Here is a 16305-nt window from a genome sequence, read left to right on the forward strand (position 1 = left end):
TCCTCAGAGAAGTTGACACCCAGAAATCTGAATGCGCACCCTTTCCACTTCTGATCCCACTGACTTCCCCTTCCTGAAGTGCACAATCAGTTCCTTGGTTCTGCTGGCATGAATGCAAGGTTGTTTCTGCAACACCACTCAATCATCTGATCTGCTTCGCTCCTATACACCACCTCATCACCATCTGAAATTCTGCTAACAATTGTTGTATCACTGGCAAATTTATAGATGGCGTTTGAACTGTGCCTAGCTTCATAATCGTGGGTGTGGAATGAGTAGAGCAGTGGGTGACTGTCAGCAAGGAGGAGATGTTATTTTTGATCTGCACGTTCTGTGGTCTTCGGGTGAGGAAGTCAGGGATCCGGTTGCAGAGGTGAGGTACGGAGGTCCAGCTTTTGGAGCTTGTTGATTAGAACTAAGGGTATGATTGGTATAGGGATATCATTTAGGACTGTTTTACCCTGCTTTATATTCATTTTATTCATCCTGCTCAAGTTTATTTTATCCTGCTTTTTAAAAAAAATTTTCACTGTGGATTACTGATACTGTGACTGTTTTATGGAACATCAAGTTGATGAAAAAGGTGAAAACTTAACTCACTTTGCTTACTTCCATCGTTCAGAGATGAGAGATTAGAAAGGTTTGACATGGACAAACAAGTGGGCAGCCCTGAGAATCTGTAATGCCACAAATTCACTCGAGCTGAATATAGATATTCCCCCCATCCCTGTGTTACAGCTGTTCAGGTTATGGATTTCACCCTTACAGAGCTGACAAATTGCTATCCAAAAATTTGAGATACCAAATCACTGTCGCAGAATTTCTACAAGTGTTAGTGTGGGGCTGGGGTGTAAATACAAACCCCATTTCCAGAAAAGTTGGGATATTTTCCAAAATGCAATAAAAACAAAAATCTGTGATATGTTAATTCACATGAACCTTTATTTAACTGACAAAAGTACAAAGAAAAGATATTCAATAGTTTTACTGACCAACTTAATTGTATTTTGTAAATATACACAAATTTAGAAGTTGATGGCTGCAACACACTCAACGAAAGTTGGGACAGAGTTAAAATAAGATTGAAAAATGCACAGGATATTCAAGTAACACCAGTTTGGAAGACTCCACATTAAGCAGGCTAATTGGTAGCAGGTGAGGTATCATGACTGGGTATAAAAGTAGCGTCCATCAAAGGCTCAGTCTTTGCAAGCAAGGATGGGTCGTGGCTCACCCCTTTGTGCCAAAATTTCTGAGAGAATTGTTAGTCAGTTCAAAAGGAACATTTCTTAACGCAAGATTGCAGAGAATTTAGGTCTTTCAACATCTACAGTACATAATATTGTAAAAAGATTCAGAGAATTCAGACATCTCAGTGCGTAAAGGGCAAGGTCGGAAACCACTGTTGAATGCGCGTGATCTTCGAGCCCTCAGGCAGCACTGCCTTAGGAACCATCATGCTACTGTGACAATTATAGCCAGCTGGGCTCGGGAGTACTTCGGAAAACCATTGTCACTCAACACAGTCCGTCACTGCATCCAGAAATGCAAGGAGGAAGCCACACATCAACTCTATGCAGAAACGCCGGTGAGTTCTGTGGGCCCGAGCTCATTTCAGATGGACCGAAAGACTGGAGCCGTGTGCTGTGGTCAGACGAGTCCACATTTCAGCTAGTTTTCGGAAGAAACGGGCGTCGAGTTTTCCGTGCCAAAGATGAAAATGACCATCCAGTTTGTTATCAGTGAAAGGTGCAAAAGCCAGCATCTGTGATGGTATGGGGGTGCATCAGTGCCCACGGCATGGGTGAGTTGCATGTATGTGAAGGTACCATTGACTCTGAGGCGTATATTAGGATTTTAGAGAGACATATGTTGCCATCAAGGCGACGTCTCTTCCCGGGACGTCCATGCTTATTTCAGCAGGACAATGCCAGACCACATTCTGCACGGGCTACAACAGCGTGGCTTTGTAGACACAGAGTGCGTGTGCTTGACTGGCCTGCTGCCAGTCCAGATCTATCTCCTATTGAAAATGTATGGCGCATCATGAAGAGGAGAATCAGACAACGGAGACCACGGACTGTTGAGCTGCTGAAGTCTTATATCAAGCAAGAATGGACAAAATTTCCAATTGCAAATCTAATACAATTAGTATCCTCAGTTCCAAAACGATTAAAAAGTGTTATTAAAAGGAAAGGTGAAGTAACACAATAGTAAACATGCCTCTGTCCCAACTTTTGTTGAGTGTGTTGCAGCCATCAAATTCTAAATTTGTGTATGTTTACAAAATACAATTAAGTTGTTCAGTAAAACTATTGAAAATCTTTTCTTTGTACTTTTGTCAGTTAAATAAAGGTTCACGTGAATTAACATATCACTGATTTTTGTTTTTATTGCATTTTGGAAAATATCCCAACTTTTCTAGAAATGGGGTTTGTAAGTCAAAACTATTGTTTCTGCAGCTTGAGTTACTTCCACATAAGATATGCCTTATTTATGGAAAATTTGGATACAGCCGGTCTCCCTTCAACCAACTTGCTGCACTCAGTTTTACTGATCACAGTAATGATAGCTTTGTAAGTCTGTTGAAAATTATATTGAAGAAATATAAAAGACTAAAATTCAGCATACTTAAATGCTTTAGATATGAACTGCTATATTTTTCATATTGCTTGAATTAATCCACAAGGAAAGAAGATTCCAAAAGAATAGGGTTTATCCTTAGGACAGCTGTGTTCAGCAAGGCAAAAGTATTGTATGTTGGTTTGTGCTTTTCATTTGTCTAAATAAAACTTGGTTATGAAAGTGAAATGAACCTAACTTGTTATGATGATCATTGCTACTTTTTGCAATATATTCTCCTTCTAAAAAAGTCGTCGTGGCTATCCCTCGAGGTCGAGGATGATGGTCTTCATCTACTAAAAAACTACTAAAAAAGTAGTTGTTATATAAATTGAAGTTAATCCAAATTTGAAGTTGCCTGGTTTACTATTATAGTAACTTGTGTAATTCCAAACAAGATTTGCAGTAATAATTTTTAAAAAGAAACATTTCGAACAGCTAACTTTCTCACATTCCACTCCTTTGTCTTTTCTGTTCCAGCAATCATTCAGTGATACCCGCAGGCCTATATGGCTCCAAGTTGCTGAATCTGTTTACAGGTTCACTTTGGGCTCAATTGCTGGAGGTGAGTGATATGTCTCAATGTTGTTCAAAAACTTTGGCTAATAAAATAGGATTTCATCAATCCAGTCCTGTCCAAATCAGCTAAGGTGCAAGCCATTGAAATAAAGGGACATATCTGGAAGGCTTTGTAAAGTTCCTTTTATATGTATTTGTGATCAGAGGATTGATATAATACTGCAATTCCACTTCTGGCTCCAGACTGTCTTTGGGGCAAAAGCTCAATAATTGCAGCAGACTTCCGGATCAAGTTATGAAGCATATTAATTATACTTAATGGGAAAAATTATCTCAAGTGTTTCAAGATGAATTTAAAAGAAAATCCAAGGATTAAGATAAAATCTAGATTCGTGTGCTGTTTAAAAAAAATCTGTATTATGATATGCAAGTGAAGTCTTTTTTTTAAAGAACACAGATATTCCTCTCTGGCTTCATGTTTCCCTTGCATTTTGCATGTGCCTTGTCTACATTATATTGAGAAAAACTTCTGGAATTGGTACCAATTTTTATAAGCCCGTTTCATTAAAGGTGCTGTTTAATCTAATTGGATTCAGGAAAGAGTTTCATTGAGATTTATCATATTGCAACTTGAACAAGAAATTTTAAAACTTAAGTAGAACTTCCCCACTCATTTTGATTTGTTGCATGTATAATTTTCCACTTCTAGAATATTGGTTTTTGTTGGTATTTTAGTGTTTCGCATAATTGCATGAATTCTCCAGACAACTTAGCTGGTGGGATCTTAAAGTCATCGTTCTATCTATCACCCAGTCACTGCAAGATTGCATTTTATGTTTACTGGATTGAAGCTGGTCATCATTCCTGCAAGATAGAATTTGCATATTAAGGTGTTTGGTATTTAACTGACATTAGTGTAGCATTTTAACTTTGGCAGGAGACCTGTAAGGGCCAGTGTCACAGCCAAGAAACGGTAGCAGTTACAGGATGGTCAAAGGTGGCTACAGTACAAGTAGCTGGTGTTTGCTTCTTTGTTGATGCCCAGGTTGCAGTACTGCTATTCACAGATAAATTTGATCCCAGTAACTGAACTAAAGTGTATCTGTTTGGAGACCATATTTTGATCTTACCAGCACTGCTGTTGGTCTTTACCAAGATTTAGTTGTGCAATTTTGTTAATTCTTGTAAAGAATGCAGCAATAGCTGTTATTATTTTTCTTCCTCTTGTACAGTGTGCCCTGCGAAAAGATGAACTTCCTCTCCAGATTAAGCTTTCTGGCAGAGGCAATCAGTTTTTTATCCAAGATCTCCCTTTATTTAGCAGTGTTCATCTTCACATCAATCTTGGCCAGATTTCCAGTCCCAGCTGCTGAAAAGCATCCCCAGAGCATGATGTGTTACAATAGAGATGGTGTTACCTAGCTGATGAGCAGTATTAGATTTACCCTACAAGTACTGCTTAGTATTGAGGCCAAAGAGTTCCACTTTAGTCTCATCTGACCACAAAATCTTCTTCCACATCTTTACAGTATCTTCTAATACTGTAATATCAATATCTTTATGGGCAAGGATATGCTTTTTTTAAAAGCAGCACGTGTTATAAATCTAATATTGTGCATCGGTCAAGTAACACCGTCCCTAATGTAAAGTATGGTGGTGGCGAGAGGTAGTTCAACTAAGTACTGAGCAAAGGGGGATGAATGCTTTTGAAGGGCTGACATTTAAGTTTTTGAATTTTTAGTTTTACACCTTTGCCTGTTTTTTTTTGGCTGGACTGTGAAAATAGGAGCATTGGATTCACAACTAAGAATTCTCAGTTAAGTTGATCAAAATCCCTAGTTGTAATACTCATTTATGTGATCAAAGGGTTTGGGGGGGGGGGATGCTGAATAACTTTTCAAGACAGTGTATATTTGTTTATGCCTGTACAGCCTGCATAGTTTAAAATGGACACATTGCCACTATTGGACAAAATCATCATTGCCCAAGACACACTGCAAGGAATTTAGTGTGTAATTGAAAGCTATTAAGTAAATCCAGTTGGGTTAAAGCTAACAGCATGTAACTCATTTACGAAAACTACACAAAATAATGCTAGCATTTAAGTATGTGCCTTGCTGTCGTATTACATAGTACCTAAAAATTTCTTGTTTCAAAGCTGTTTGTTGTAGTTTAGAAGGTTTGAAATTAACTAGTTCACAGTGGATATGAAGAACTAACGCTAAAGTTTGCCTTACAGCAATTTCAATTGACGTGTATATAAGTTTGAGTGTAAAGAGTAAGTAACTAAGGAAATATCCCTTTAAAAAGTGCAGTAAATTTATTGAGTTGCTCAAAATAGCTGCTGCACTTAATATCTTGCAAAGTTATGGGCATGGCCCAACAGTTACATGAGCTGATCAGTAATCCGGGGGCTGAACAAATAATCTAGAAAACTGGGTTCATATCTAAACTGCTGAATGTAAATTTAGTTGCGATATTGAAATTAAAATAAAATTACTAGATTGTTGTAAATGCCCTTCTGTTTCCTTAATGGCTTTTGGGGAAGGAAATCTGCTGTCCTTGCATGGACTCATCTATGTGTGCCTTCAGTGCCACCAATCTTGTTCACACAAGGGCCCTTTGAAATCGCCTGTTGAGCTACTCAATTCAAGGGAAGATAGAGATGGGTGTTAAGTGTCAGCCTTGCTAGTGATACCCAGGTTGTTACTTTGTAATTAGTTTCTATAATCGTGGAAAACTATTGTAGAAAGTTACTTGCTGTAAACATGGCCATTGTAAGTAGGGGTAATATTTAAATATTGACAATTAGTACTATTATTAAACTTACCTTGGCCTTTACCTCTTTTGCAGCGGTGGGAGCAACTGCAGTTTATCCTATTGATTTAGTGAAGACACGAATGCAGAACCAGCGCTCTACAGGATCCTTCATTGGAGAACTGATGTACAAAAATAGTTTTGACTGTTTCCAGAAAGTTGTGCGTTATGAGGGGTTTTTTGGCCTTTATAGAGGTAGGTCTGTAGTAGAATTATGCAACTATCTGGTTTATTGAGTATGAAGCTTTACTATTTCTTTGCCAGAATGGGAAGGTATTTGAAATATTTGATCCTAAGTTCATACTCCTGCTTCTCTTTGAGTGCTAGATGCTTTTTGGACTTAGTGTCTTAACCTTCATGCAGTAAAGTTGGCACTTATTCTGTCTTGTATGAGATTGCTAATAAGTGTCTATCAGATGCTATGTAGGCAGGCAGCATAGTAGCACAACACGTAGGGCTTGTGCTTCACAACTCTGCAAACCTGCACTTGATGCTTTCCCCCAGTGCTGTCTATGTGGAGTTTGCCCATTTTTTCCCTTTTACTAATTAAGATTCCTCCAGGTGCTGCAGCCTCCTTCCATATCTCAGAAACATTTACTCGTTGGGAAGTTAATTGACCACTGTAAGTGATGCCTAGTGTAATATTACAGAATATTGGAGAGTCAGCCAGTGGAGCAGACTGGAGGAGGCAATTGATGAGAATGCAGACAAATAAAAAAGGGGCATATAGAAACCAATGATATAAATTAATCACTTCTGTCTGTACTTGATCCATATCCCTCTATTCTCTGTACGTTTATGTAGCTCTCTAAAAGCTACTTATTAGCTACAGTAACAGAGTTGGGTATATTCTAAAATTTAGAATTCAGGGAAGAGCTTGATTCACCAAAAACAAAAGTTATCTGTATTGCTTAGAAGTATCTTGTGAGGGACTGACATGGGACAGAACAAGATCATACATATTAGACTCAAGTTCCATAAATCTACTTTATTCAGTGAAGATAACTTTGAATCATAATGAGACTGAAAAAGCAACTTTTAAAAAGTGGTAACATAGTAAGCAAGAATATAACTCAAATTGTTACCACATATTAAAAGTTGCGTTTTCAGTTTCATTATGATTCAAAGTTATCTTCACTTTATAAAGTAGATTTATGGAACTTGAGTCTAATATGCATGGTTCTGTTCTGTCCCAAGTCAGCCCCTTAACAAGATGCTTCCAAGCAATGCAGATAACTTTTGTTTTTGGCAAATCAGGCCATGAAAATAACTTAGTTGTGCTAATGAGGTTAAAATTTTTAAAAAGACATTTGCCACTATTAAGGTAACCATGATACTATAGTCAAAGTGTCCCTTCATTTGAGTAGACCAGCAGGTAATTTGCCAAGACCATAGTTGTTTCATCTGGAGAAAAATAAATCAGCAATATGATAAATTGGGATGCATGGCCTTAGTTGTATGCTCAAATGAAGGAAAGACTGCCAGCCTCTGATGGGTTATTTAATTAAGTGTTGCACTGATAGTTATCTAAGCATGTTCAGCTATAACTGAATGTTTCCATGATTTATTTTTGGATAATTGTTTCATGTCTTTTGATCAACTTTCTAATAAATATAACTTACCCAGATCTCACATTTTTAGATATCTACAGATTAGAAACTTTTTAATTACAGTTTCTCCTAATTTTCCACACTCATATCCAATGGACACTTTGGAAAAAATTTTAGATCTCAATCTCTCTCAGAAAAGTATTGTAGCAATTATATATAATATAATTATGAATTTATGTCCTGATGTTTCCAATAAAATTAAAGCTGATTGGGAAAGAGAACTTAAGATTATTATACTGATTGAAAAATGGGAAAAAATTCTTCAATTGGTTAATTTATCCTCTATATGTGCTAAACATGTGTTGATGCAGTTTATAGTGCACAGGGCTCATATGTCCAAAGATAAACTATCTCGTTATTATTCTTATATTAATCCTAAATGTGATAGATGTCATTTCGAGATAGTTTCTTTAACTCACATGTTTTGGTCATGTCCTTTATTGGAAAAATATTGGAAAGATATTTTTGATATTATTTCAACGGTTTTGAATATAGACTTACAACCTCATCCAATTACTGCTATCTTTGGATTACCAATGATAGACTCAAATTATTTAACCTCTTCAGCATGCCGGATGATTGCATTTCTTACTTTAATGGCCAGAAGATCCATTTTGCTGAATTGGAAAGAGATTAACCCTCCTACTGTATTTCATTGGTTTTCATAAACTATGGTGTGTTTGAATTTGGAAAAAATTAGAAGTGCGGTTTATGACCCTTCCATTATATTTGAAGAAACTTGGAAGCCGTTCATTCAGCATTTTCATATGATGTAATTTGACCATTTCCAAACTTATTTCTCTGTACTGTTGGTTGAGAGAAATGGAGTTGTCGACACTAAGGTTTTCTTCTTTTCCATTTTTAAGTTGTTAGAATTGCCCAAGTCTTTTAGTTTAGTTGACTAATTCTGTTTAGTTTTTTTTGGGATGGGGGTTTTTTTCTTTTTTTTTCTTTTTCATGATTTTTCTTCAGTTTTTTTTTGTCCTGTATTATTCATTGTTATCCTACACGATTGGGAGTTTTGTCAATTTATACTATTTGGTCTTATAATTACTCATTTTAAGTACAACAATGTATCTCCTACTATTTGTATTATTGCTATGTTATGTTTTTATTTTATGAAACTAATAAAAAGATTGAAAAAGAAAAGAAAAGCTATAACTGAGAACCTTTGACTGGCAGCCACAGGTATTCTGCATTGGCGGAGTAGCAGCAAAAATCACTTGACCGTTTTGTTTTCAAAAGCAGATCAGGTTCACTGGCAGACGTCATTAAACAAGTAAAGACCAAAACACTGGTTAGGTCACACTTGAAGTATTATGTTCATTTCTGGTTGTCACACTACAGGGAAGGATATGATTGCATTTGAAAGAAGGCAGAGATTCACCAAGATGTTTCCTGGATTGGAGGACTTTAGTTATGGGAAGGGATTGGATGGGCTTGTCTTGTTTTCCTGGGAGTGAAGTAGATTGAGGGGTGACTTGATAGGTGTATGAGAGGCATAGATAGGGTAGAAAGTCAAAAGCATTTTCCCATGGGAGAGGTGTCAAAATCAAGAGATCATAAGTTTAAGATGCAAAGAAGGAGTTTTAAAGGGGATCTGAGGGATAAGTTTTTCTTATACTGAGAATGGTTAATACCTAGAACGTCTTACCAGAGGAGGTAGCGGAAGTGATTACATAGACCATATTGCAGAGGTGCTTAGACAGACATGTAAATAGAAGAAGGCGGCGCAGAAGAATACAGTCTTATGGGGTTAGAGTAAATGAGCAAAAGGGACAGATACGGTAGCCAAAGTGTCTATTTACGTATAAATAAGCAGGCTTGCTGCATGGAGAAATACAGCAGCAATTCATTAAGTTTTACTGTAAAGTTGAATTTCGGTATTTTATTTGTTCTTGACCAAGTTAAGATCAGCTGTCCCAAAAAATGTTAATTTGGTTAATGTGACTTTACTTGAGTCCTCCTTGTTCCTTTCTTAATCTTATCACATAAGTGATAAAAATACAAATGCTAAACAGAATTGGTGCTTCATAAAGGTAGAAAACCATCATATTCATCACCAACATACATCAAAGTTGCTGGTGAACGCAGCAGGCCAAGCAGCATCTATAGGAAGAGGCGCAGTCGACGTTTCAGGCCGAGACCCTTCGTCAGGACTAACTCCTGACGAAGGGTCTCGGCCTGAAACGTCGACTGCGCCTCTTCCTATAGATGCTGCTTGGCCTGCTGCGTTCACCAGCAACTTTGATGTATGTTGCTTGAATTTCCAGCATCTGCAGAATTCCTGTTGTTTGCGTTTATATTCATCACCAGATGTTGTGTCAGAGCTCGCTGTTATAAAATATTGGTGTAATTTTTTTTTTGTTTTAAGGTGATGAATTTGTTTCTTCATGACTTTGTAACTTTAAAAATAATTTCATGTTCATTTACTGAGGCAGCTAATATCAGAACTTTGGCAACTTCAAATGCCAAAGAGCATAGATTTGATGTGAGAGAGGGAAAGTTTAAAGATTTGCGAGGCAAATTTTTTTTCACACAGCGATAAGTGCCTGGAAAGTACTGCAGGGGTTATGATGGAGGCATTTATGAGAGGCATGTTTGAGGCATTTAAATAGTCACATGAACAGGTAGGGGATTGAGGGGTACAGAGCATATGTGGGCAAATGTGTTTAGTTTAAATTGGCATCAGGGTCAGCACAGATAATGTAGGCCCAAGGCCAGCGTCCTATGCTGTATTTTGAGACTTGCTGTTCTAAGCATTTTTATCTTCTGTCTGTCTCTATGCTGACTGAATTGAACAACATTTTCTTGAATATGATTAATGTGTATAATTGTGTCTTCATGAAGAACAAAGGACATAGGAGGTAGTTTTTATTTCCACTATAATAGGCAAAGCACGGTCTGTTCAGCAGGATCTAATGGAGTTCAGTGATAGGCCCTCAATTCAAAATAAAACTGTTGCATTGCTACTGCTAAACAAAAAGTGACTTGCCAACATCTCTATTGGCAAGCTGCTTATTTATTTAGCAGTAGCAGTGCAACAATTTTATTTATGCTATTCCAAGGACAATTGGTTTGATTGCAGTAAGTTTCATCCAAAAGCCACCAAATTGGATTACTGTCATTTGTTCTTTGTGTATAAATTGTTCAGAAAAAGAAGAGTTATCACTGGATTTGTGGCAGGTCTACATAAATGCTTGAACTTTTTGAGTGCCCGGGTCTGCTACAGACAAACCCAATCTTCAGCCTTAAATACCCCAGGAACCTTCCTTGGATAGCAGTAAGGAGTGATAATAGACAATAGGTGCAGGAGTAGGCCATTCGGCCCTTCGAGCCAGCACCGCCATTCACTGTGATCATGGCTGACCATCCACAATCAGTACCCCATTCCTGCCTTCTCCCCATATCCCTTGACTCTGCCATCATTAAGAGCTCTATCTAACTCTTTCTTGAAAGCATCCCCAGAATTGGCCTCCATGCCTCCTGAGGCAGAGCATTCCACAGATCCACAACTCTCTGGGTGAAAAAGTTTCTCCTCAACTCCGTTCTAAATGGCCTACCCCTTATTCTCAAACTGTGGCCTCTGGTTTTGGACTCCCCCAACATCGGGAACATGTTTCCTGCCTCTAGTGTGTCCAATCCCTTAATAATCTTATAAGTTTCAATCAGATCCCCTCTCATCCTTCTAAATTCCAGTGTATACAAGCCCAGTCACTCCAATCTTTCAACATATGACAGTCCCGCCATCCCAGGAATTAACCGCGTGAACCTCCGCTGCACTCCCTCAATAGCAAGAATGTCCTTCCTCAAATTTGGAGACCAAAACTGTACACAATACTCCAGGTGTGGTCTCACCAGGACCCTGTACAGCTGCAGAAGGACCTCTTTGCTCAATTCCCCTTGTTTTGAAGGCCAGCATGCCATTAGGTTTCTTCACTGCCTACTGTACCTACATGCTTACTTTCAGTGACTGATGAACAAGGACACCAGGATCTTGTTGTACTTCCCCTTTTTCTAACTTGACACCATTCAAATAGTAATCTGCCTTCCTGTTCTTGGCACTAAAGTGGATAACCTCACATTTATCCACATTGAACTGCATCTGCCCACTCACCGAACCTGTCCAAGTCATCCTGCACTATCTCAACATACTCTGCACATTTCACCCTGCCACCCAGTGTTGTGTCATCTGCAAATTTGCTAATGTTACTTTTAATCCCTTCATCTAAATCATTAATGTATATTGTAAATAGCTGCGGTCCCAGCACTGAGCCTTGTGGTACCCCACTAGTCACTGCCTGCCATCCTGAAAAGGACCCGTTAATCCCTACTCTTTGTGTCCTGTCTGCCAACCAATTTTCTATCCATGTCAGTACCCTACCCCAATACCATGTGCTCTAATTTTGTGATGATAGAGGTGGGCCGAATAGTGCCTGATTATAACAAGATGGCGATTAAAATTCTACAGTTTTCTCCTATCCTGTCTCCAGAATTCTAAAGTGATTTCACTGACTGCCCTCATCTAAATTTACATAGCCCTTTGAAGCAGAGATTTCCAAACAACCACCAATCACGGTCCTAAGTGGCCAACTTCCATCATCACCTCTTCAACTAGCAGTTCAAAGCCTATTCATGTTTCCATAATTTTGCCTCTTTTTTTTAAACTTCAAAAAAATACAGGCCATTTTGTTCAACCTATTTTCATAGCACATCCCTCGATAGCAGAAATTTTTTTTTTGCCACGTGCGTACGTGTGCGATGTTGGTGGGACGGTGTCTTTTTCAGGCCTTTTACAAGGCGCGGAGCGAGAGAGAGAGAAACTGTGTGGCGCGCCACTCGTCACACAGACATTTCGCAGCATTTTCCCCTTTATTTTACGAGGTTAAGTTGCGATCTCGACATTCAACCCGGCACGGATGGAAAGCGTACTCGGGAGTGGACCTGGCTGGGTTCGAACTCGGGAACCTCCGTTCCAGAGTCCGGCGCTGATGTCATTGTGCCACCAGCCAGCCCTTGATAGCAGAAATTAATCAAAGCTGCATTACCTTTTGGATTTGCCATTGAGCTTGATGGAAGAGCCGTAACTTGTTGGAGCAAGGTTCCATGTATATCTTGCATCTGATTCTCAGCTAAGAGCAGTTATTGACATTGTTTATGAAAGAAATTTGCTAACTGACATCTAGAAGTTTTCAATAGGGCGGCACGATAGTGTAGCAATGATCATATTCACATTACAGCACCTGCGATCATTGATCAGGGTTCGACTCCTGCTGCTATCTCTAAAGAGTCTGTACGTTCTGTGTGTGACTGGGTGGGTTTCCTCTTGGGTGCTCTGATTTCCCCACACATTCCATAGATGTACAGTTAGGCTAAGTGAGTTGTGGGCTTGCTATATTGGTGCTGGGAGTGTGGTGACAATTGTGGGCTGTCCCTAGCACAGTCCTGATTTGATTTGACTTGATGCAAACTACACATTTCACTGTATGTTTCAATATATGTATGACAAATAAAGCTAATCTTTTTATTTAATCTAGCGCTTCCTCTGTGGCTAAGGATGTTTTAAATATTTCTGCCAGAACCCTTGCAATTCCTGCACTAGTCTTTCACAGGAGGAGTTTCTTTAGCCAGAGGGTAGTGAATCTGTGGAATTCATTGCCACAGACTGGAGACCAAGTTATTTGGTATAGTCAAGTGGAGACTGATAGATTCTTGATTAAGTCAGGGTGTCAAAAGTTACAGGAAGAAGGCAGGACAAGGATGTTGAGAGGGATAATAAATCAGCCATGATAGAATGGCAGAGCAGACTCAGTGAGCTGAATGGCCTAATTTTGCTCTTATGTCTTATGGACACCTCATCAGGCCCTGGGGATTTATGCACCTTGCGTATATTTACCTCAAGATGGGATGCACCTCCTCTTCCATAATTAGAAACAATCCATGACCTCGCTACTCTTTTGCCTCAGTTCAGTAGTCTGTGTGTATTGCCTGAGTAAATACAAAAGGTAAAAAAAAAATCATTTGAACTCCCCATCTCTCTTGGCTCCAAGCATAGATGACCACACTGATATTTAAGAGAACAAATTTTTTCCCTCGCTATCCTTTCACTTGTCATATAGCTATACTTGTTAACTAAATTTATTGTTGTTTTCTGTAGTCAACTGAATTGTGGTAGACATCAGGGATAATATGAGACTTAATAATTGTTTATCCATAGCACAGTTAAATTAACTCAAATTTGCTTTTTGATCTGAGTTTTCAATAATAGAATCATCAGATTTGTATAAAGCCTTGCAGTAAGGAAAATAAAAAATGATTTGATTTGTATAACTTGTGCAACTACAATAGTCTGAGGCAACTCCAATCTTAAAAGTAAGACTTTTACAAATACTGTTCATTCTCCATTATTATCAATTGGTTTTATGATGAATGTCTCTACCTTTAGGTCTTTTACCACAGTTGTTGGGTGTTGCTCCGGAAAAAGCCATTAAACTTACTGTAAGTGTTTATTTTGTATTTAATTCCTTGTTTTGTTGTATTTTTATTTGTTGCTTGCATTGTAATACAATAACTAGGAATTCTACAACTTTATTAGATCCTGTGAGGTAATTTGAGTTTTTTTTCATTGTTATGTAGGTCTTGCTTGTACATAGGAATATATAGTGCTGCTTGCATTTGACTTTTCAAAAGCAAAACTAATTATGTTTTCTGTATTATCCTTATGAAAATAGCTCATAAAATGTTCCTAGTGAAAACAGCCAAAGAGCATGATTGTTGATTATCACCAAGTGCATGCTAAACTTCTTTCTTCCATTGCCCATATCCACTTTATTCCCATTGAATCTGTAAAGAGATGATATGATAATTTTTTTGTAACACTTCCTAACTTATGGGACTTATTCAAATATTACCATATAACAATTACAGCACAGAAAGAGGCCATCTCGGCCCTTCTATTCCGTGCCGAATGCTTACTCTCACCTAGTCCCAGGGACTTGCACTCAGCCCATAACCCTCCATTCCTTTCCTGTCCATATAGCTATCCAATTTTATATTGTGCATTTGTTTTTAAATCACTAATTAGGTATCTTTGTAGCTGCAGAAATTTTGAAACCTCAGCTAGGATTTTATGAACATGTGTTCCAGATTGTAATGTTTGAATTAGATTATAAGAAATGTTTCAAAATAAAGAGCTCTTTCCTCAAAAATCATAATAGAGTTATCAGTTCCTGGCAGGATGTCTCCAAGTGTTCCCTTTTTGTGACTTCTGTGGTTTGCTCATGTTTTACAAGTTACAACTTTGCCCTCTCTTCATGTCACCTTCCCTTCAGCAACCTCACCTCTCACTTCATTAAAGAATGGGACTCTTAAATGTCTTTGGCTGCTTATAATTGCTTGCACAATGTTAATTTTTGAACAACTTTAGAAATAAAGGATCCAGTGCTTTCCCAGCATATATGCTGAATAAAATCTTCTCTGGCTTCCAGCCAAGTACAAATATCGATTATAATTGACTTTTCGATGACTAAGTTCTTTTCCGCTAGTTTTATTTCAATGGTTTCTTTTACCAGGTGGTCTCAAAAGCCATTGGCACAGCACATTAGTTTTGTGCCATTGAAGTCAATCTTATGACCATTTTGAATGCAATGTTCTGCTACCACTGATTTCTCCAGGTAACACAGACAGATACACCTCCTGTGCTCCATGATGTGCGTTTCCTCCGTGTGCCCCATCTGGCCCATATATGCTACTCTGCCTTCACAGGGAATCCTGTAAACACCAGCTGACTTGAGTCCCAGGTCACCTTTGACCTGCATAAGCTGTGACTTAAGCTTCCTTACAGTTTTGTGGAAGGTGTTAATCAGATATTTCTTCAGGATCCTGGAGATCCTTCCAGAAGCCATGGAAATACAGGGAAGACAGGTAGTAGTGATGGGTTCCCCCTCGTTGTTAAGTTTCCTGGTTTCCTTGGTCAGCCCTTTTAAGGGCCCAATTGATTTCCTACACCTTGTAGCCATTCTGTAGAAACGTCGTATGAAATCGTCCTTGGGGAGACTCTCTGGGTCTGAAATAGACTTCGCACTGGGAGGCATGATGGGGGCTGTTATTGTTGAGGTAAAAGCCGTGAGAGAGAGTTTCCAATAGGTGCCATGTCCAAGGCTACCGTCTAGTTTCTGACGTAATAGAATGTCCAGCAAAGGGAGGCAACCATTCTTCTCCATCGTAAATTGAATGTTTGGATGTATACTGTTCAGATGGTTGTGGAACTGTTGGAGAGCTTGGTGTTTTAAATTTATAGTGGGAGATACAGCACAGAAACAGGCCCTTCAGATCACCAGGTCCGTGCCAGCTATCATTTACACTAATTCCACATTTATACTCTTAAGTTTATTCTCACCACACTCCGATTAACTACTCGGGGAAACACAGGGTCACGGTAAGAATGTGCAATTTTCACAAAGGCGGCACACCCAAGGTTACGATTGAACCTGGGTTTCTGATACTAAAGTTCATCTTAAATTCATTATTATTATAGTTCTGGAATTGAATTTAAAACTTTAAATTATGATGCATTTATTCTGTAAGCTCCTTCATCCAGAAAGAGGCAAATTCCATTGTATCAATGTAAATACTTAAATGGTTTTTAAAAAAAAGACTAGCATATAACCCAGAGAATAGTGTAACCTGTATTTTCATCACTTGCACAATCCAATTCGTTTTAAAAGCCACATACAAA

General features: G+C 38.4%; 1 protein-coding gene across 2 annotated transcripts in view; it reads left to right on the top strand.

Annotated features, from left to right (window-relative positions):
- slc25a12 (solute carrier family 25 member 12) overlaps positions 1–16305 on the top strand; it is a 99081-nt gene that overhangs the window by 56493 nt on the left and 26283 nt on the right. For both annotated transcript variants that reach the window (XM_063052179.1, XM_063052180.1), the window contains exons 10-12: positions 3103–3187; positions 5995–6153; positions 14014–14066. In XM_063052179.1, coding sequence (XP_062908249.1) covers positions 3103–3187; positions 5995–6153; positions 14014–14066 — 297 coding nt within the window. The remainder of the gene's footprint in view (positions 1–3102; positions 3188–5994; positions 6154–14013; positions 14067–16305) is intronic.

The sequence above is a fragment of the Mobula hypostoma genome, chromosome 6, assembly GCF_963921235.1.
Source record: "Mobula hypostoma chromosome 6, sMobHyp1.1, whole genome shotgun sequence".
Lineage (NCBI taxonomy): Eukaryota > Metazoa > Chordata > Chondrichthyes > Myliobatiformes > Myliobatidae > Mobula > Mobula hypostoma.